Source organism: Camelus dromedarius, chromosome 5 (genome assembly GCF_036321535.1).
Source record: "Camelus dromedarius isolate mCamDro1 chromosome 5, mCamDro1.pat, whole genome shotgun sequence".
Taxonomy (NCBI): domain Eukaryota; kingdom Metazoa; phylum Chordata; class Mammalia; order Artiodactyla; family Camelidae; genus Camelus; species Camelus dromedarius.
In genome coordinates, this window is record NC_087440.1 from 51,617,940 (window position 1) to 51,641,647 (window position 23,708).

At 35.4% G+C, this 23,708-nt stretch overlaps 1 protein-coding gene across 11 annotated transcripts in view; it reads right to left on the bottom strand.

Moving 5' to 3' along the window:
* Positions 1-332: 332 nt before the first annotated feature.
* The window catches only part of NIN (ninein), a 93,045-nt gene continuing 69,669 nt past the window's right edge, over positions 333-23,708 (bottom strand). For 4 of the 11 annotated variants that reach the window (XM_031453690.2, XM_031453702.2, XM_064485948.1 and 1 more), the window contains 11 exons: positions 22,956-23,069; positions 20,097-20,219; positions 19,042-19,155; positions 18,081-18,227; positions 16,686-16,865; positions 15,438-15,587; positions 14,868-14,915; positions 13,979-14,080; positions 9,749-9,949; positions 6,215-6,328; positions 333-4,191 (listed from right to left, as the gene is read on the bottom strand). In XM_031453690.2, coding sequence (XP_031309550.2) covers positions 3,982-4,191; positions 6,215-6,328; positions 9,749-9,949; positions 13,979-14,080; positions 14,868-14,915; positions 15,438-15,587; positions 16,686-16,865; positions 18,081-18,227; positions 19,042-19,155; positions 20,097-20,219; positions 22,956-23,069 — 1,503 coding nt within the window. In that variant the 3' untranslated portion in view covers positions 333-3,981. Of the gene's footprint in view, positions 4,192-6,118; positions 6,329-7,650; positions 8,144-9,748; positions 9,950-11,175; positions 11,237-13,978; positions 14,081-14,867; positions 14,916-15,437; positions 15,588-16,685; positions 16,866-18,080; positions 18,228-19,041; positions 19,156-20,096; positions 20,220-22,955; positions 23,070-23,708 lie in introns of those variants that run through there. The other 7 variants (XM_064485944.1, XM_031453691.2, XM_064485945.1 and 4 more) reach the window with 7 other exon arrangements.

A 23,708-nucleotide genomic window follows, 5' to 3' on the forward strand; every position in this document is an offset into this window, starting at 1 on the left:
CACCCAAAATCTGAAGCACAGCCTCACGTGAGGTTGTCAGGATTTTAAAAGTAAATTATGAACCATCACAGGGTACAGGGATCTCAAAATGGCTGGTGTGAAAGTCATCAATTCTGTGACAGAAGTAGAATCCTGGCACTCTAAATTGCACACAAATCATTTGGGGATTTTTTAAAACTGCAGAATCTGATTCAGTAAGTCTGGAGTGGGGCTGAGATTCTGCATTTGTAGAATGTGTTTAGTGCAATGTTTTGATGCTTTCACTTCAAAGACCAATGGTAAACATACTGAAACTGTTTATAAATGTTTAGGGTGTATAGAAAAAAAAGAGCCATGTTTACAAAATTATTTATTTACATTTTAAGCTCATGGTAAAATATATCTAGGACAGAATGGCTAATAGGAAATATACAAAGTTGGTATAAACACATACACATTAATCTTTACATGAAAAGAATCCTAGTGATGGCTTTAGATAAACTCAGGTTTTCCTTCACAAAATCAATGTCCCCAATGTGATAATGTCTTCCCATAAGAATAGATATAACTTATTCAAAAAAAGCTAAGAAACAAAAAGCTAACTTGTATTTATTAATAAACAGCTATACATATGTCATAAAACCAAAACTATTTTAGAGTGCTGAGGTGTTCAAATAAGTCCAAACATGATACAGTGAATAAATTTTAAATAAGGAATGCTTCGGTTATTAGGCTTTGACTTAGTTTTGGCATTACTTACATATCATTCCAATGAATTATTAGGTTATCTGTTCAAAACAAAGCTTGCTTAATACTATTACAAAGCACTTAGCCTTGCCTTGAAAATGCTGACAATATCAACACATTTATTTCTCTTTTCCTTCGCTCAGAAAAAAAAAAATCACAAAAATGAAAAATTCATTTTCACATGTTAAACCCATCATAAAGTCTTATTCATTCTTCAAGAAACAGAAATCCTGCCCTGGGTATTTGTACATTATTGAAATACTAGACCTGTGAGAACTCCTCCTATACTTGGAAAGCCTATGACTTTGTGATCTATTTATGTAAAATATGTTAAAGGTTAAATACATGAACAATGCATTTGAAGCTTCTGGGAAGAATTCATATTTAAAATAGTTTTTAAAATCTGGGTTTATTAAATTTTAGAAAAATAAATAAAATACTATGTTTGGTTCTACCCCTCTCCTTCTACTTCTCTCCCTTCACAGATTTGAGCGTAAGAGTTCAGGCTTCTAAAAAGCAGAAGAAAGCAAATAGAACAATGTAGGTTTTATCTACATTTTCCTTTTCTAAGGGTAACATATTATCACAAAGGCAAACTTGATTCTCTTTCCTTGAAATGAAGATTCTATCTTCTAAGACTAAGTAACTGTTCTTAAGAAATGAAGAGAATTTAAGGAACCAGTACTTTTAATAAACAAGGAGTTAAATGCCTATGAAATAATACATAACTTGTGATTTTAAAGAGTTCTATTATAAAGTCTGAAAGCAAAATCTAAACATTTAATAGTTTAATTTCTTTAAAAGGTCTTTAAAAAGCTGTAAGCTATGTTCTAAGTTGCCAGTTAAATTCCCACTCTCAACTAGTCTACAAAAGTAATCTGCTGCACAAATGTATAAATTTAAGGTAACTATTTCTCATGTTGATCTTTTTCCCAATCTTATGAATGCAGTAAAGCAAGAAGCAAGCACCGAGACGTTGGTTAAATTAACTTTCATTTGAGCAGCATTTTGCTTTTGGATAAAGGGACTCTAAATGTAGTCTAACTTTCCGGAAGTCATATTTACATTTATTGTACAACATCTTATATACACATAAATACAAATTTATAAGAAATAAACAAATTAACCTACACTTTTCATAATGTAAAAAATAAAAATAAAAAATATATGATCATAGGCTAAGCCATCTATTTGAGAAATACGCTTGATGTTCAGTTCTGACGGCAAAAACCTCGAGTAACTTAAAGCATATCACATAAGTACAGTACAGATAATTTAGTTTATTTATGATCTTAATCTAGGCATATTGACAGTTTTAAGTGAAAAAGATTCTCTGTTAAAGTCAATGCCACACAAGTAGTTGAGGTTACTAGTAATGTTTGCACTGGAGAAGAAAGATCAGGGAAGGCATGATAGCAGACAACAAATGTTTGGAAGTGTAATTATAGGAAAGGGTTAAAATTAGTTCTTTTCCAGGGGAAAATCTGGAATTTCTGATAATGGAACTGTCCAAAAATGAAAAAGTCTGATTCTTGATTATGATCTCCCAGTCCCACAAATGATCATGCCTTGTCAGGGCCCTGGTAGCAAGGACTCCTGTGTTGGCGGGTGGGACTAATAGATGTTTAGGCCTGAGGAATTCTAAAGTTCCTTAGTGCAAATTATTTTGTAGAGAGAGTTTTTGACATGACTTCTTAAGCAGTTTGCTTCTTTTGTTCCTGCCCATACAGCAGTGTTTGATTTTGCTGTTACACCTCTTACCAGCCGATGCGCTTGGCTTTCCTGGAATGCATCAAAGTGAAGTTTTGTGATTAATTACTCTTCCACCAAAACAAATAGGTGGCTGTGATAAGCTCTGTTTGTGTCCCACACATAGTAAGTACTCTACCAACTGCTGGCTGTGGTAGGCTAGAGGACGAGATTTTATTTGGGGGAAAAAAAAGTTATCCAAATGTTTACTGTTCTGTAACATTTTGGGAGACTGAATGGAAGATCCCATTTGGGACTCCTTTACCTCAGATGGCATGCCAGTGCTTATCACAGTTAGAAATTCTTATCAGATCTAAGGTGCAGAGGAATAGGAAGCATGGAAATCTTGACCCATATTAAACAAACAAGCAAATAATAATTCTTCTATATTTTAGAACAGCTTTTAAACTCTTTAGAGTTTAATCAAGGCTTTTTTCCAGAAGATTAAATTCACTAAAAATTTAGAAATAAAAATCCCACTATGGCTCTAAATATAAGACAAATAAATAAGGTCACATGGTTTATAGATTTCAAATTCTTTAAAGAGGCCCTACAGTATTTCAGGAAGACAGCTTAAAGTATTGTTCCCTGAGTTGTTGAGGTAACCCCAAATGTAAGTTCATGAACTCCAAGACTTTAGAGAGAGAAAAACCCACATGGTTTGCTTCTCTCTTTTCTAGGAGTAGCTGTTTACTCCAAAGCAGTTTGTTCAGTGCTTACCCTGTAGTTCAAATGCTTTAAGAATGTGGCTTTATCCATTTCTGAGAAGACAAACTCCCAAATGAAATTTCTAAGAAGGGGGGAAAAAAGGCTATGTAAAGAAAGTAAAGTTTTAACATTAGTTAACAGTGCAGCTGAGCAAATCGGTTTTATATCTGTAATACATCAAGAGTGGTAATACTGTCATTGGTGCTAGCGGGTAGAGTTCTGTGGGATCCAGCTTTTCTGATCTCAGTGGTTATTGAGCCCAGCTTCTGTTACCAAACAGAAAGTCTACCAATTAACTCAAAAAACCAAAACTATTAGAAACAGAATGACTTTTCCATGTTTAAATACATGAGAAGACAACGTTTGGTTTTAGAATAAAGATTAAAACAACCAACTAATAATACCTCAAATTTAAAATATCTGCAATTTGCAGATGATAAATTTGTACATAAGAGTGATTTTTTTAAAACTCATTCAAAACTAGGGTTTTAATATTCTTGAGTTCTTTTCATATCACCTTCTTGGATGGCTATTAGAATATCTTCTAAAATTCAAAGCTTGGGAATAATTCAAACAGTGAAATATGTATTTATTTGCAACTCCCATTATAGTCTATTTAGGAAAACTAATTACAGTGAATAGAGGCTTTAATTCTGTTGCTGGAAGTTTTAGGTCAGGCTTAACTTTAAGCCATCAAAGTTCTTTAAAAAAAAAAAAAAAGAAGTTTGAAAGAACATACTGAAATGTTCCATCCATTTCAGTAAAGTGCACAACTCTTGAGTATATCCTTTGGCTTGGCTATGACCTCAAGGGAGGTGTAGAAGTCAGTGGTGCTGGTGTCAGATTCCTGACTATATTACTGAGGCTGGCAATCTTCTCTTCTAGGAGGTAATTTCTCTTTTCTGCTGTTTTTTGTCGCTGTTCAGTCATTTCCAGAGCTTTCAACAACTGGGCATTTTCAACATACAGATCCTTCACCATCGCATCTGCTTTAGTATTCTTGCAGAGCTAGAAACAGAACCAGAAACATCTTGACTCCATTTCTGTAATTCTTTTAAATTTAAGTTCTGACATAAGGACAGTTGTTTATAAAGGGAAATGGCTGATATCAATTATAGTCTTTATGTTTGTAAAAGTCACTAATAAAAAGGACAGATTGATATTTGAGGGCTCAAAAATGAAGATATTTTTTGACCTAAATAAATTAGGTATTATTCATTTATTCATTTTCTAAAAATACCAAAATAAATTTCTGAGGTGTAGGATGTGAACTATGTTTTAACTCTGTTTCTTAACAACAGATGCTTGAGCCTCCCATTCATAACTGCATACAACCTACTGATTATTTTAAAATTTGGCTCATGTATTACAACAAAGAGAGAAGATTTGGGCAATTACTTTTCCTAAACTCTTCTCTTTGCATAGAACCTTGTCTAGAAAATATATTCTAATCTTCATGGTTAGATTATATAGTTTAAGTTGAGGTGGGAAAACCTGTCAGCAGTCTTGGGATAATTTTATTATTGCTCCTGTTAATATCTTCCAATCTCCCTTCCTTCTTTATACCTTTAACTCCTCATTTGACACCCAATTTCAAGCAGGGCATCTACAAGTATAAAGGTTTAAGGGAATAGAGAAAACTAAGGAGTGGATAATTAATTTACATAATAGCATTTCAGAGGGCAATGACAAAGGCTTTCAAGCTGAAGCCCAGAACCTAGATGACTGGCAAGTGTAACATAATACTAACCTACTCTCTACTGAACTGCTTTAATACAACCTTTCCTCCCTTATTAAAAAACACTTTGATGACTCAGTAATGACCAGTAATGATGACCTGTAATATATCTGTAATATATCTACTACAGAATGAAATTCAAACTCTAGCTTAGCACATAAGACCCTCTACTGTTCACTCTTCTCCCGCTCTCATTTCTTTTGCTTCTCCCAGGACAGGATGAACTGTTAATGCCAAAGTGTTTATAGATGTCCACACCCCATATGTTACGCATTTTCTATATTTTTGAAAGTACTACCTGGCCAAATGCTCAGTACCTTGTAGGTGAACTACACTCCGTATAGGCAGGGGTTTTGTTTTGTTCACTGATCTGTCTCTAGTGCTTAAAACAGGAACTGGCATGTAGTAACTACATGTTGAATAAATGATTAAAGGGTTGACTCAGTAAATGCTTGTTGTATAGGACTTTCTCTCTATTCTGTGTATTACGATACAGTGCAAAGAACTGTATCTACCTCTGCATTAAGACTTTCTTTTGGGGTTATTATTCTTGGGTTTTATGAATCTAAAAAAACCAGGTTGGGCAATTTCCACCCCACCCCCACCCCTTGCCATAGTTCATCTCAATCTCAGATTCCAAAGAAGTTATAAAACTTTCCTAAAAAGTCGTCCTTTTTGCATGTCTCTTCAGTGGATACACACAAAATTTCTAAACACTGAGGCCACACCTGCTGCCAGCATGAGAAAAGGAGCAAGGTACTACTTAGTGATCCTGGAATTCAGAGTCGGATTCTAATTCAAAACACAGCGTTTTGGAGTCTGGCTGTAACCATAAGGTAGTTTTTGAGGTTGTCATAGTTGTTGCAAATAGGAAAGCTAAAGTTATATCTATTACCCCTAATTTTTTTTTTTACCAATGTAAACTTTCTATTTATTTAAATGGGAATATTTCTTCTCTTGGGAAAAAAAAAACTATAAAAATTCAATTTGAGTTGAACCTCATTAGAAATGCTTCAGGTCCATGTGAATCACTGTTAGCAAATATACATGTTTTAAAATTGCAGACTAACATATGACTCAAAAGAGCTTTGGAAAAAATAATGTAGAATACAGAATTCTTATTTTTGAAGTGGTATGGGAGAGAGTGAATCCTAAGTTCTTCTAAACATTTATAATAGGATTTGCCCTTATTAGACAATGAAAGTTAACAAGTTAATAGCAATAAAGGAATGTAAAACTGGAGTTAAAAATGGAATGTGAGGTGGGTGGGTAGAGATGACCTGTGAGGCTCACTTGTTCTTTGAGCTGATTCACTTTCTCCTGAAGAAGTCTTTTCACCAGTTTCAACTTCTGTTCAACTTCCATCATTCGTTCCTCCATGACAGTTACCAGGTGTTCCTGGTTTTCCTGAAGGAAAGAAAGAAAAGTATATTCTTATTTGAAAATCATCGCACACAAAAACACTAGTAGATAATTTTCCCCACAAGATGCCTAGAGAAAGGACAGCAAATGTTTGCCTTTGTAACAGGAAGGGTGGATTTCTGATGAAATGGGAGTTCTGAACACTGCATGGGTTGCACGTGTGAGAATAGTAACCCTATCAGAGAAAGAATCAAAATTAAAAAAAAAAAAATCTTACCTGTGTTACTATCTTCCCCTGAGATAAAGCAAAATTCTTAAAACCCATAATTTAAGACCTATGTGTACTTCTTATAGTAAAACAGGTATTATCAAAAGTTAATTAAAAAATGGTTGTCAACCTTTCATCTGTGATTTGGGTATTTGCAATACTGTGGGCCTTTCAACAACAAAGTAAACAAAAATTAAGTTTATTCAGGATCACCTAACATTTTCAATCAGTAGCAGTGTGTATCTTTTTCCTTTGAAATTGCTGATTACTGTGAGGGTGTTAGTAATTTATTCTTCATAATAATGAGCCTCTTCCTGCTAGTTATTCTAGTTATGAGTTTCCCAAATTGACTTGTCAATTGGACCAAATATCTGGGTTGAAGGATGGGTTTATCATTGGAATAGATTTAAAACTGAAAATCTTCTCCCCATAAACAACTCCTAGATAAAATAGAGGGAAAAAACAAAAAACAGCTTGTCCTTCTCCCCTCACACAGCAGTGCTAGATTAAGGAGTTTGTGGGTTTTGGAGAGCAGAGGGACCTAGAAGATTTAGAGTGGGACTGAATGCCCCTTCTCCCAGTCCACCAAAATGTTCATGTAAGGAATTTCAGATTTTAAAATGTTCTTCAAATGTTTAAGCAAAACTCAGGTGTTAATGGCTGATGGCATAACCTGTCCTTAAAAATACTTTCAAAAAGGTGTCCTTTAAATAAGCACATAGAATGATCAAATGTAAGTTGAAAGCTAACATTTGTTTGGATATTAAATAATAGCATTTATTCAGACATAAAAGAAACTAAACTGTGCAACTAATTTGAAGACAAAAATTGTAGTAAGCAGACTAATGCACAAAGTAAATTTCAAGAAACAGGCCTCTAGAACATCTAAAAATCCTACGTTTTAAAAGATATAATGGCTTTTTAAAGTTCAAACATAAATGGAAAATGCCCAATTTCCAGTTGCCTTAAAAAAAAAAAAGCAAAACAAAAAATAACAGACAATTCAAAGAACACAGGGCATGGCAAGAGAGTAGAGAAAGGAAAAACAAAAGCAGTCACATATTTAAAATTTATTTTATTTCATCAAAAATTTCCTTTTTCCTGTCAAAAAAGTATTATACATCTTATAAAACAGTATAAATAACCCTGATTTTCTTCAAATTCCATATATAAAAGTAATAATTTGTTAAAAATAGTTACAACATATGGAATGAGAAAATATATATACATCCTTTCAAGAATCTCAAATCCACACTCTTTAAATGGTATAAATAATTATAACAAACTGAAATTCGTGAATTTGATTCACAGAATCTCATTTCTACATAAATAAGAAACATAATACTGCAAAGGCATAATAATAATAATAAATAATAATAATAATAACAACAACAACAGTAATAAACTTAAAAGATCACTTGATTCCAAAATATTTCTCAGCTTATGGCTCTGTGTTTGTGTGGTGTGTGTGAGTGTGTGCATTTGAGTGTCTGCCATGGTAAGAAATGCCATCAATAACAGCCCAGTTTTCACAGGTGCCCAATCCTTCTGTAGGAATCTGCATGCACCGCTCGCTGCTCCGGTAGCAAGGCCTAGAGAAAGAAGGCAAGTGGTACACTTCACCCTGATGTCAAGATTATGTTTTTTAGGGGGGAGTCTAAATTCACACATTTATAATGCAAACAATTTTTAAAAGTACACATCAATACTACATACGCAAGCGAAGGAACACAAAGGCAGAGGAAATCACATCACACACAGACAACGTACAGATTCTAATAATGTTCCATATTCTTAAAATTAGTGTCAGCTTAGTTATCGGAATCAGGAGAGCCTGCTGTGGTCTAGTGAGAGCAATAAGCAGTCCACCCTGCCATCTCACTGCAGGAATTTTTTTTTTTAGCATAAAAGTCTTGCCAGTTTTTATCTATCAAATCCTGAAGTAATTAGAGTAAAAGGCTATTTTTTACTTTGAAACATTGGTGGGTGGTGTGGGAAAAGCACACTTTGAAAACAGTGCAGACGAGAAAGCAGTGTGTAGGATCTTAGCCTAAACATTTGGTTTAATATTCCGTTAAAAACTGAGGTCAGGTTTATAATTCAGTTCTGTAAGGAAGACTTGAAGCATCTAACACCCACCATCACAATTCCTGATTAAATTTGAGTATTTGGAAATTTAATTGAAATATAGGAAGCTTCCAAAAACATGGATTTTAAACCTCTGTTAGAAAGAAGACAGAAGTACATCATGCAAAAGCATAGATATATTAAAAGGAGAAGAAAACAGAATTGCTCCAGTATACAATTATGGTGCTAATGTGACTTGGCAAAGCCACTTTGAGGGGTTTACAGAAAGAGTTGAGAAATTCCTTGTCAAATGTCAGCTGAGAGGCAAGGTATTTGAAAAAAGAAGAATAGCCAAACTAGAACGAATTATTTTAGAATTCTACAAACTAAGGAGTATTTTTTATTTTATTCCTAATTCTGAATAGACTAAATGGGCAAGACTAAAGAGTTGAGACTTGAAAAAGGAGGATCATGAATGAAACACTAAAGAGAAAGAACTATTCGAAAACCTTGGTAATAAAAGATTGTGTCTGGTAGTGAGCTGGGATGATGCTAATTCTAAGGGAAGGGGAAGAAGATCTTTATTTTCTTTAAAAAAGTTTTTCAAGCTAGAGCATTAAAAATTAAGTTAAATAAACTATGTCAACTAAAAAAGTCACTAATCACACATTCTACTTTGTTAGTTGTGAAAAGTCCCCATTTATGCATTCCATGGAACTCAGCAGGCTGCACTCTCTCTAGTACAGGAAAACCCAGGATGCTTTGTTAGTAATACATAGCCTAGAGCTGCACTTGAATTCTGTAACGTTTTTGGCATCAGACAAGAGTGTTAGGTCAAGTGTGCAGAGCTCAAGTGATCCTGATACTTCATCATCAATTACAAATGTGCAAAGGAGACCCAGAACACTTAATTACACAGCACAGAGGCTGAGAGCTCAAAAGCAGCACTGAAGACACCAAAACCAGAGCAGCACTGCAGTTCTGTGGATTTGTAATACAGGCAAGGTGTAAAAGTCTAGAGAGAAGATTTAGCTTCTTCATCCCCACGTTTGAACTGGTATAACTTTCAAACAAACAGGTAAAATTAAACTAGGTGATCTGAGTATACTATTAGAGAAAGATCCTCATACCTGTGGTGTGTTGGTTTCAGAAGTCCTGTTTTCAAGTTCCTCCTGCAGGCATTGGTTTATCCTTTCTGCCTGCAGCAGCTGGTGTTGAAGCTGCAGAAACTGCTCCCTGGGAACCATCGGACAGACTTGCTGCTGGAGCAGCGGCAGATCCCGAGCATGAGGGGATGGGCTAAGCATCGCAGTGGACCTCAGGCGCTGCATCTGGAGGGTAAGGGCAAAGGCCTGATCAGCTGCAGTACCTTCAACCACAGAGCTGCCCTCTAAGGTGGCAAGCAGAGAGTAAGGAAGCCTATGAATTCATTAAATAACTTGAAAACAGGACAGCACGTGATCCTGAGTAAGAATAAAGAATCATTTTGTTTAGGAGACAATATATTTAATGAATAAGCAGGCCTTCTTAAAAGCTTTAGACTTAAAAAATTGTACTTCCTCACTCATGAGTGACCATAAGGACATGAGGTACACGATGTGCATATGTCTGAATTCTACTTCATTTTTTTCCTTACACTAGAACATTTAATTACGCCTCTCTTAAAATTTTTTTTTAAAAAACAGGTTGGAATAGGCTAAGGGGAGAAAGTGGTTATGCTCTAGGGTTTTGCCACTTTACTTATCATTCTTAAAGATTCTCATAAGCAAATATTCAATGGCTACATTTTTTCCAAGTTAGCTTTTTTTTTTTGAAGAATCTCAAATCTAAAATTATTTTAGCCTACCTTAGTTTATCATACAGGCAATTCTAGGGTATAATGTGATACCCTAGAACATCTGGGCTTTGAAGTACATGGGATAAAAGTATTTGTTCAAGACAGTGAGGAAATGGTATATGTATCACATGCCAATCAAAGTTGGGGCGAGGGAAAGGAGAATGCGCTGCATTTGGCTGGTGCAGCATGCCACTTCCCAGCTGTCAACACATTCAGCAGACAGACGGCTCAATGGAAGTCATGCAACAAACTTGACCAAATACCAAAGTCAAGAAGAAGTACCCCCAGGCTTGTGAGAAGGGGAAAAAGCTCTCTAGGACACAACTACAATTAAAATGTTACCATGAAACTTCAGAGCCACTATTCATTTTCTTAAATCTGAATTTCTTTCTGAGGTGGGGTGTTACCCATTTTGAAATATTTCTATTTAGAGATTCAGAAAACCCACCACTTTATTTTCAAGAATAAAGAATATGGAGAATTATGATCCCTTGACTTTATATCAGTGGGATGATTTTCTTCACACATCTTTAAATACTGAGGAAAATCCTGATATAAATGTAAACAGAGACATTCCACAGTTAAAGCAAAGTGAAAATGAATATTGGCTCTTACCTTAAGTTTTTATTAACTGTTACAGTCAGTAGAAATGACTACATGAACAAGGAGTTTAATGAGATGTTGGCATGCTATGAAATTCATTGAAAGAGATTGTTCTACCTTCACACACTATCTCAGGCAGAGAACTGCACCCTTCTCTGCTAGTTCCAACCACAGAGTTCTAGGTACAGGTTAGCCACAGATAAAACAAAAAACAAAAGAAAATTACAGGAGTTACAAAAGAGGAAGAAAAGTTTGAGTTATAAAGAGAAAGAACAGTACAAATTGGGTATATTATATACCTGAACAATGTGCTCTAGTCAGTAGGCACTCATAAAGGACCAACATTTACATTTCTCTGTATATAAATTTTATAGATACTAAAATATCTTATAGCTCCAATTCTGCAGCCACTTTCTCACCTATTGCAATTTAGTTGGTTTTTGAACTTGCTACCTTTGCCTCTGCCCATCCCAATATAATTATTCAGAAGATTCCAAGTCCAGTATGGAATGGATCTGATGTTAAACAAACCTTGCCATTTGGAAATGCAGAATATAAGCTATAAAACATTTTTGTTGTTCAAGCGTCTGAACTGTTGGCTATCAGAGGTACACAACAGACTTTGAGAACTGCTGATAGTCTATAACCCCCTTTTTTTTTTTTTGGAGTGTTCAAAATGAATTGTTTATAGAACATTTCCTCATAGAGTTGAAAAAAATCCTGGAGTAGGAGTCAAATTCTTCCATTTCCTTGTCTAGTGATTCAGTATCTTTAATTACACTGTGGTAGGAGTATTATATTACATCAGTGACTTTTAAACTGGCACATAGGGACAAGGAGAAACCCCTTCCCCCCAAGGGAATGCATACATCAGATCAGAATCACGTAGAAAGTTTTTCCTAAATTCCTTGATCCCAAAGATTCTGCTGTAGGAGCATCTCTCTGCCTGCCTACTGTCCCTCCCCTGAACCTGCTGAGAATCCATCCCAGAGCAAGAGGAAGGTACCTATCCCTTAGGTGAGTTGGACACAAAAAACAATGTGAAAACCATTGTTCATCGCCAAATTTGGCCTAAGCTATAGATACCATGACATAAAAATGCAATTTGTAGGGCTAGTGGGAAGGAGGAAATGGAGAGTTACTGCTTAATGGTTAGAGTTTCTATTTGGGATAATGAAAAAATTTTAGAAGCAGTGGTGATGGTTGTGGAACATTATAAATGTAATTAGTGCCACTGAATGCCACCTCACAAAATTTGCCATTTTAACCATTTTTATGTTTATACTTACCACAATTTAAAAAGATAACGTTATATACCCACACTCACTGAATTAGACACTTTAAATGGGTGACCTGTGTAGTATGTGAATTACATTTAACAAAGCTGCTAAAGAATAGAATTTGTATGTCTGTACAGAGTTAATAGCTCAGTCTTATTTCCTGATGAAAGTTTCGTTAGAATAGTGTATGAGATGTTCTTTTCAGTGTTCCAATTGAAAATTCATGCTTTTTCTTTAGTTATTCAGCTCCAGTCCCAAAAACACTCAATTTTTCTCATCCATTAGTAAGTATTTACTCCTAGATCATGGAGAAAGGTCATGAGGGGAAATTGTTTTTGATGACTAATAATGTAAGAGTAGGACCTGGAGAGAAGGGGGCTTCTGAGGCCAGAGAGCAGGTGGAAGAAGAACTGGCCTGTTGGCAGAGCACGTGGAGAGGCTCTAACAGTGCTTAAGTACACCCTGCTACTTGTTACTTTGGTACCAGACATGTCACACTTAGCTTCAGATATTTTATTCATTAGAGCATATAATTATTTTATCAGAAAAGCATATCTACATCTAAACACAGCCTGCAGCTCAAGGTTTTGAACACATTTATTATATGCTGTCAGAGAAAGAAAAAAATAGTTTGGATTTCATTCTTTATAGTTCCACTAATCTCCCTATTAGCGGATAATCAGAGAACATAAAATTGACATTTAAATGTCAATGTGATGTGTTTGCCCATATTTCATATTTAAAAACTAAGCATCTACTGAAACTTACCTTTGCATGTTTCCAGCTTCATAAAAGAAAGTATTTAAATATCTCATTTCTCTCCTATAATTCTGGTTTAAAAATATTTGTATACATAATACTTTTTAAGAACACAAAAAGACATTTTCTACCCATGCCTCTCTACCTTATATAAATTTTACAGGTCACTAAACGTTGGGTTAATATTTTCACCTACCCAAAGCCAAGTAACTCAATGAAATTTTTACTTAATAAGGAGGATTTAACATAGGTTGTTTTATATCGTATATTTGTAACTCAGTATTCAGAAAGCAGTCTATTAGACGGGAAACTCAGTGTCCAAGCTGCCAAGTTTTACAAATCCATTTTCATATTTAACAGATGTCCCTCTCACAAGGTGGTGCTGAGTTACAAACGTAGTTATGAACAATGGCAACACTTGAAAATTAAACCTCTAAATGCTAATGCTCTTAATTCCCTGCATGCATTTCCTAACTAAGCAGGTTGTTAGAGTGCAATCATATCTATAAAACATGACATTATGGGAGGTATCAGGAAAACTATTACAACCACAGCAATAGAGCAAGAGCTCTCAGCCTCTTGGTCAGTACTGGACTGAGCCTTTGCCACTTGAATTTGTTGAAGTGCAGGTCCTTGCATTTTAGGATAATCAACATTATTCCTTCCTTGGTGAAACAGTATGTATTCCTATGACTGTGTAATTAGCAAAAATATCTGTCAAACTTGGTAAGACAGACCAAAGAATCCATCTTGGCAGTACACTTAGATTTTCATTGTTTTCATAATAGGAATCTAACACTATGCTAGTTTATCTCAACAAATGGCTCATTCATGGATTAAAATATTCTTCATAGCTAGAGCCATTTGCTTAAAAAACGTACCTCCATTAGCTGCTCATCCAGTTTTACTTGTTTCTTTTTCAGACCTTCATTTTCCAAATGAATTGTTTCAAATTCTCGTTCAAGGGAATTCATCTGACTAACCTGTTAAAAAAAACAACAACAAAAAACCCTTAAGAAAAAAAAAAAACACCTGAGTTGCTCTACTTTATTTTGACAAATTTACACTAGTCAGAAATCTCAACTCATGAAAGAAAACTGAGTTCATTTATCGAGGGAAAACAGCATACAGTATAATTCAGTGCCTTGATTACATTTAAGTAGTCTAGTTTTTTATGTTTAAAAAAAAATTGAAGTATAGTTGATTTACTTTTTAATCACCACTCCTCACATAGAACAGGTTCCTTAAAGCAGGTGGCTTTACTGACAATGGTCATAACTCTCACAAACTTAAAAAAAATTTATGAAATTTTTATAATGAAAGTAAATGACTGTTCATCATTCTTCCCAGATTTTTAAACAAACAATAATTTTCAGAAGAGGAAGGAAACATAGGCAGACCTTGTTTTATTGCACTTGGCTTTTACTGAGCCTCACAGATAGGGAGTTTTTTTACAAACTGAAAGTTTGTGGCAACCCTGTGTGGAACATGTCTACTGGTGCCGCTTTTCCAACAGCATCTGCTCACTTTGTGTCTCTGTGCCACACTTCATAATTCTTGCAATATATCAAACTTCTTAATTATTATATTTGTTATGGTGTTCTGTGATCTTTGATGTCACTACTACAGCTTGCTGAAGATGATGGTTATTAGTATTTTTTCAGCAATAAACATTTTTTTAAACTATTTATGTTGTTTTTTTTAGACATAATGCTATTACACACTTAATAGACTACAGCATAGTGGAAATATAACTGTCATGTGACTCACTTTATTGTGGTGGTCTGGAACTGAACCTGCGATATCTCCAAGGTATGCCTGTGGTGAAAACTTTGAGTTTTAGTTTAGAAAAAGAAAGAAAGAAAAGTAACAAACAAGAACTCCCAGAGTAATATCTGGACTGCAACCTCAGACCTGAGAAACCCTGTGCCAGAACCACTCAGTTAAGCTGCTTCCAAATTCTTGACCCACAGAAACTGAGACAATAAATTTTTGCTGTTTTAGTTTGTTACAGAGCAATAGATAACTAATATAAACCATATTAAGATATTCCTAATATTGAGGGTATATATATATTTTACTAACTTGTAAAGGCTTATGATATTAATGAAGATGATTACCATCCTCTTTATGAAAACTTAAATTAATCCTTTTCAGTGATCACCCAGTCAAAAAGAACTATGATACTGTTTTGACAAGATTACAAAAGCATAGATATAAGGAAGAACCAGAGCATGCCATTGTAATCATTTCCTTGGAAGCATGCAGGGGAAGCAACATACACTTAGGGTTGCATCATGGTCAGAACAAAGACACTGGTATAAACTCGCAAAAACTCACCTTCCTAGTAGTAGGAGATCGTTCCTTCTGAAACTGTTCACACTCTCTCTTTAAGCTCAACTTCTCCTGCTCTGTGGGCTTCACAGTACCTGATGAGTTCAGATGTTTTTGGTGCTTAGGAGGAAGAAGGTTGGACTCCAGTTGATGGACCTAAAAAGAACAAGTGTAAGAGAAAGAAGTGCTAATATATAATCACCCAGCCAGGAAAAACAAAAAGCAAACATAAGGAAAGTTTTTATTCAGTTTTGTTGTGTTATAAAAAAAACTTTTTCCAGTCAAGTCTGCCAATTCTTTCTTTTTTTTTAACTTTTAAAATTATTTATTATTATTTTTTAATTGAAGTATATAGATCTGCCAATTCCTGAAGCCTACTTTTTTGGATTTGAAAGGATCCTCTGTAGACAAATCTATCTTTCATCCACTTGGGTCTAAAATCCCAACACTGAATGGATCAGACAGGGAATTGGGGACTTCTGGCTCAGCCAAACCACTGGGAATCGCGATGTGGCTGCCAAGAGAACAGACATAGTCCTAGGCACCTTTGCTCTGCTATAAGCATAACTTTTAGGAGTGAAGGGGGTGACAGTTCCAGTGACATTGGAGTCTTCACACCTGAAACAATGCGTTTACATCAACTAAGTTCCATGAGGACAGCGACCATGTTTAGTCTTGTTCAACACTGTAACTTTACTGACAGCAGAGTTTCTGGCACAGTGTAGGCGTTCTAAGTGAGTATCTGTGACTTTTAAAAAAGAGAGTTCCTCGTTCAAAGAGGTATTTAAGCGTAGGTTAAACATAGTTGGTCGACTACTTAGCAGAGGTAAAGACTTTAAATATCAGTGTAGTTATTGGAAAAGATTATCTTCAAGGACCATTCTAACCTTGAAATGCTGAGTCTTTAAAAAGGGGTACCTTTTCTCTTGCAAGGACTTAGACCCATAAGATTTGAGTCTAGTTTTGCCATTTTTGTACTACCAGTCTTGGCAGCTAGCCTAATTGAATGAGGAATATATGGTTAACATAATTTCCATTCATAAAAGCACAGATTTAAATTTACCACTGCTTATATGAAATGAAAAACATGATATAGACATATGATAAAATTATATTGCAAGTAAATGATAAATTATACATTCTGAAAATAAGTCTCCTGCAGCAGAATACTCAAATCCATACCCCAGAATCACTGCAATCATCTCAAACATTCATTTTCAAACACACACCACCATGTGCAACTTTTCAACTTACCTTCTCCCTGGAGTGTATGAGTTCTGCTTTGGTGTTCTGGACCACTGTTTGGAGTCTCTCATTCTCTTGCCAAAGCAGCTGTTGTTCCTCATTCATCAGGTGATCTAACTTGTCCCAAGACAGCATTTGCTGTTGGTTATGGAATCCTGATGGATAGGTGGCTATTTCCGGAGCCCAAATCTTAGGAGAGAATTGCAGAGTTAAGCCTTAAAATCAAGCTGATTTCTGTTTTGAATGTCTTCTAATGAGAATGAGCACATGTATATTTAGATATAAATAAAACAATATTCTTGGGTTTTGACTTTTTAAAAAAGGTTTGGAAAATCTCTGCTTAAAACAGTCTTTGATAAAATAGAAACATCAAATCTAACAGCAGATGACTGCAGGGCAATTCCTAGTTCCATACAGGACCCAAGTGCACAGAGATTGGTGGCCTTAAAAATTACCTCATTTTTATGAAGTTATTCTTTGAACCCAAATAACTACTCTTTTGGTTAACAGAGGGTACAAAGAGAACTCTGAAGTTTACTGCTAACTTGGAAGCTTTAACATGCTGAACTCTACTTTCATTTTCACACATGCAATCATAATCCTTTTTTAGAATCCAAAGCACATATCATCCATGTAATTAAGGTCTGAACTCAGGAATATGCTTTAAGTTACCACAGTGATTTTTTGGATCCTGAAAAGTGCTTTAAAAATTTTTCTTAAAGGTAACACAACTAGATAAGGCTTTGACTTTTAAGCCAAAATATGAAAAAGAAAAAAAATGTACGATATCATTTTGAGACAAATGTCAGCCCAGAAGTAATCTGGAAACAACTATTATGTTTTTGTTTTTTAATCACAGTTAAAGAAAAGGATTACCAAGAAATAAAGTAGCTGAATTTAGTGCCTCCTTTTATGTAGGACAAAATCTTAACATCTACCAAGGCTAACATCCATACATTGTTCTTAATTTGCACACAGATGAAGCAGCATTGTGATGTATTAAAATGAGACACACTTTCTACAGCATCAAAATGTTTTAGTTTTATTACTACAAAATAACTCAGTCATGGTCTTCTGACTTGAACAGTACAAAAAATAACCTTGTCATTATAGATCCATTTATGTGAAGTTCAGAAACCAGCATCCCTAACCTATGGTTGCAGAAGGTAGAGAAGTGGTTCCCTTGGGATTATCAACTGGAAGGGATACAAGAGAGCCTGCTGGGTGCTGGAAATGTTCTATATTTTGAGCTAGTTACACAAACACAAATATACATACATCTATATATAGGTAAAATATCATACATTTGTGAATACATATATGTGTATAAAATTAATCAAGTTATAGACTTAAAATTTGTGCACTTTGCTGTATAAAGTCATACCTCAACAGAGAAGAAATTACCTTGTCACCAGCATTCTGGAGTTGCTTGCATAAAGACATCACTTCTTGTTTTAAAGCCTCCTTTTCCTGCTGAGTCACTCGCAGGTCAGATTTAATCTGGGACATTTGCAGGTTTACATTCTGCAGGGTGTCTTCTAAATTCTGAACCTGCATCATGAGAACAATCTTACACTGTGACACAAATCCTCATGGTCTCATCTATAGCACGTCCACATACAAATGAGCTAAGACAAGAGAACTCCAAGGCCCCTTCTTCTTCTACTTACTATATCCAGCTCTTTTCCACAGCTCAGTAGAAACCCAGGATATTATGTATCTTTACAGGATGTTTAATTATGTTTAGGACAGCAATGAACTATGTCTAGAACAAGGTATTGCTGATTTAGTCATCTGGTATATTACCAACTAATATCTTTCAAAACCAGTGAGTACCAACCAGCATCACAAAAGATGGTTTTACTGAATTTTTTGTGGTGTTGGTATATAAAGAAAGGACCTCTTAGTTGAAAATAAAAACTTATCTTTGTAGAACCCTACTCCATGCTAAACATCTCATATATATTTCAGTTAAAAAAAATAAGTTGGTAAAAAGAATGCTGATAGAGTTCCTTAACTATAAAAGGACGTGAACCTGCTTTATAAATCCTATTTCTAAATTAGAAACAAGCATTCATTTTTACACACTATTCTTTTTTTTTTTACACACTATTCTTAAGCTTTCGTAAGTAAGTAATCTCATAATGATGAGATAACCTCAAAATTATTTCATAATAATGAACTTTGAAGGAACTGTTGTTCAGCCATCTCACTATACTGTAAGCATGTGTCAAATATGAGTTACACTGAGTCATTCTGAGCCCTCTTCAGACACTTTCACCTGGAACGTTCTTTCCACTGGGGTTCTGTTAGAAGACTTAGGAAAATATTAACTGTGAGGATGAAACAAGAATTATTGACATACTTTTTCCTGTGAAGCCACTAGCTGTGACTTTAAGCTTTCATTTTGGTGTTCCCAAGACTTCTGTTCCTGCTCCATAGTAGCAATTCTGTGCTCTAAAACACTTGATTTTGCCAACTGTTTCAGGAAAAGAATAGAGTTAATAGGGCATTTTTGCAAACATGTCTAGTCTCAATTCATATGCCTACATTTATACTGAAAAAATCAAGTACCATCTCTTTACATGGGGGATCAGGGCAAGATAAGAGAGATGTCTTAACTCCCTTTTCAATTTGCTTTTAAAAAAAAAAAAATATATATATATATATACGTGTATATATTTTTTAAATTGAAGTATAGTCAGTTTACAATGTTGTATCAATTTCTGGTGTACAGCATAATGCTTCAGTCGTAATAGGAACATACATATATTCGTTTTCATATTCTCTTTCACCATAAGTTACTACAAGATATTGAATATAGTTCCCTGTGCTATACAGTATAAGCTTGTTGTTTAACTCCCTTTTCTACCTTTAATTTTGAGGAGTCTCTTCTCTTTGGGAATTTCCATTTTTCTTTCTCATTGCCTCGTGTTTTGTGGGTGAGATGGTGGGCTGGAAGGCAGTTAGAAACCTCAAGAGTGTGCCATAATAGGAAATATGGACTGCCTATGAAGGCAGGTGGAACAAAAGCAGTGTTTTTAGAATTGCTAGGGAACACATAATAGAAAAAAAAAAAGCCTATGTAATGTAATGGGTTTCAGATTATTAAATACAATAATATTTACATTATATAGGTATAATAGTGATATATTTAAATAACATTGTATATTAAGTAGCATGGTTACTTACTAAAGTGAGACAAACTTTATATTACTATATTTAATAATATAAATATTAAACAACAAATCCAGACTCTTATTAAAATCCTCATGGTCTCAGGTCACAAAATGCCAGCCGCAGTGCTGCACCAGAAGACTTTTAGGCTAACATGGCAGGCCCATGTGCCACTGTGCATTATGGAAATGCTCATCATGGTACACATTGTACAATGACGGTAAAAAGTCTTATTTTTACTACCTTATCAACACAGCTATTTAATTCTTCACTTAGAGCTTCCTTTTCTTCAAGCAGTTTTTCATTGTAGCTTAGAACACTAGAAATCTTCTGCTGGAAGTCAGAGAGATCCGGACATCTGTGCAGCTGTAAGAGATAAACAAACGAGCCCTCCCGTCACATCTCATGGCTGTGTTTATAAAGATTTATTTATAAACAGGGCATTTTCATGGCTGCTGCTATCTCCCTATCTGTAGATATTTCAGAGGACGTATTAAACTCTAGGGGACTATAATTAACTTTAACAAAATGTTCCCTGCTGGTTTCTCTTGATTCTCCAACTGACTGAAATGTCTGCTCAGATAAAATCAACGAGACATTGTTATCTATGGTCCTAGCTTTCTGTTTTACCTTCAGGGTAAAATAAATGACATACTGCCATTCTGTCATGAGTTTAACTTATGTACATATGGCACAAAACATTTTCCTCAATGTTTTTTTACCTAGGAAAAATCTTTTCCAAAATCTCAGCCAAGACTATAGGATTGGCATCAACCAAATTCAATGTATCAACACAAGGGCAAGTTTAAAGATAAATCAGTCAGTATTTTTAGCTTGTTCCATGTACCCTTCCCTTTGGAAGATGCCTAAACTGACTTGTTTAGTAAAATGTTGCTGGTGTGGACACACTAGCTTCCTCCTCTCTAGTTTATGGAATCAAGACAAACCAAAGGCTTGTTCCTTTTCAGCATCAGCCTTGGCACTACTGACATTCTGGGCCAGGTAATTCTTTGTTGAGGGGGGTTGTCCTGTGCGCTGTAGGGTGGTTAACAGCATCTCTGGCGTTACCTATTACATTCCAGGAGTGCCTGCCCCTCTCCATACACCGGCTGTAAAAACCAAAAATGTCCCCAGATATTGCTAAATATCCCGGGGTAAGGGAGGACTCCCCGTCTCCCCACAGTCACTGCTTTAAAGAGGCTGAGTGTTTCTCACACTTATCTTAACCCTTTCCCATAGTTCATATGTTTTTAATTTCCCTCTTCTTCATGTGGCTTTCAAATCTTTAATTATTACTATTATGATTTTATGGCCATCTTTCTACTTTCTACCTTAAGTTCTTTTACATTTAGCTTTAGGAATAGCATGACAAAACAGACTTGAAGGGTTGAATCCTGTCTTCAGCTGGCAACAAATCCAGCATACCTTAAAAATCTAACCAAGTCAGGATGTAGGAAAATGTACTTTAAAGTACCTGGGCATTGGTTTAATAAAGGACACTTCTGCTTTTCTCACTACCTCGCCTCCCCATCCCCAGATGCTCACAAAGCCTGGTGCCATTTTGGGTGTCTACTGACTGGCGTGTGACTTCTGCTGATGCTATTTGTGTTTCCCTTCAGTGCAACAGATAGTACAAGGGAAAATGTTTTGTGAACAAGGAATCCTTATGTCATACAGAGCAGCACATGTTTGCTAGGTCCAAGCTGCCTGGCAGCAACCGTGGGCTGACACCATCCTCCTCCTGTGATCCAGAAGAGTCCAGGTGCCACGAACACCTTCCTACCAGAGGCAAACAGGGCTCACTGTTTTCCCATCTCACTATTTACATCAGTGCTTCTAAAAATATGCAATAAAAATATGCCAAATGATGTTCTCATTATGCTATTTTACTCCCAACTCTGCTCCTTGTCTTCTGACCCATAGCTTGGCAGAATCACAAAGCACACACTTCCCATGCTATGAATTTGGAACCCATCATTATCATCTGAAAGACTAAACAACAGACAGAAAAAGGTAAAGGAGAAAAGTACGCCCCAGTTAATTAGGATGAATTTGGTAATAACAGCTTTGGAATACTTATACACCATAGAAGGGCCTTTTTACTTCTGGAATGTTTATGTGGACAGACAGCTTCTGCTATGGCAGAAAAGATATACTTTGCACAGCAGCATCTGACTTGAAGAGGTTCTTAAAAGCACCTATCAGGTAACAGTTCTCTATTAGGCATTATGAGAGACACAAATTTCCTGAGTCTTATAATCCTATTAGGAAATCCGGACTTACAGGAGTCAATTAAAGATCAAACATCGCACACTCTGTATTTGAGCATTCAGGGAAGGATACATTTATGCTCATAGGCTGAATAGATATGAGAGAATTTTACAGTCTAAGGGTATCATAATATTAAAGTAATCCTTTGGTGAAGCACATAAATAAAATGGAACAACTAAATTCTCCTGTTGTAAATCAGGATTGCTCAAACTCAGAGAGTCCTGTACTCATTGAAAAATTCAGAATAAAGAGTAAAATTAGACAATGTTCAGAATATAACTTTAAGGTGAACCCTCTTCTATATTTAAAAGTAGATCTTTGTTTGAAATTTGAAATATGCTCCTTAAAGCCAAATTCATAGGCGAGACTGCATCCCTGATAATCCTTTAGAATCTACTCTTCTGCCCAAGGTAGAGGCCTCAAATTCACTATGAGAAAAAGGCACCAGCTTCACCTGTGTCTCACATACCTGGGTGAATAGCTATTAAAGTTATGAGCAAGAACATGTTTTTAGATAAACTAGTATTACTTTGACACCTGGCCAGGAGCAAGTAGAACAATACATTTCTTAACCTGAAGTGGTTGTGATTCATTTATAATAACAGAACTTCAGTCTCCAACATATATAAGTTATATAACTAGAACAACATTTAAAGAATCAGCAATCGGAGCCCTGATAAATAGGTTTGAACTGCAAGCCCTCAACTTTACTAAGCAGTAAGCTAGTTAACAGGACTCAGTAAAAAGGGTATTTGGCGGCTAGGAAAGACGGACCAGCAGGCACATGTTCTGCTAGCCCCCGCGCCCCGCCTGAGCAGCACACGGTCTTACTTGTTTTATTTTCTCCAGTTCATCTTTGAGAAGGAGGTTTTCCTGTTCCACGATATGAGTCTGTATTTTAACTTCAGAAAGTTCTGCCTCCAGAGAAGACACTAAAGTGGAGGACTAAGAAAAAAAATGAAAAAGTCAAATAATACACATACTCATTTAGCCCGAGGAAACTCAATAGGTTCACAAAAGGCACCATTAAGGAAACACGAGTGCAAATTCAGTGACATACTGTTTTATGACCATTTGTCCTTATACTCATTAGAACTAACCAAAACTACCTTTTAAAAGACTTTCCACTAAAATGGCATGAACATGATTTCTAAGTTCATTTTTGCGGATTTTCCCACCATAAAGTTACTATCTTTCTCTTGGGGGAGATACTTGAGACCACGCACATTGTTTTTCCTTAAGCTTTTGCTTATACATTTTAGTGTCTGTCAGTGGATTTTGTTTACAACAATCATTACTCTGGTGTTTGCCTAATGAAGACTTTGTTTCCTTCTTTCTTTCTACATTTATTAATTGGAGTTCTGTAAGGAAGAGCTGGTACTTCTTCCCCCACCCCTTTACTTACTCAATTTTTTATAACACTACAGACCTATAGGTATTTATTTTATTCTAAATTTATTTTATAATTACATTTATGTTATGCTATACTTAACTTTGCTGATCAACTTATTGAAGCTTTGACCATTAGGAGTTTCTTGGGGTTGTGCACTGTGTCCTTTCGACATCCCCCGTCTCTTTGAGCAC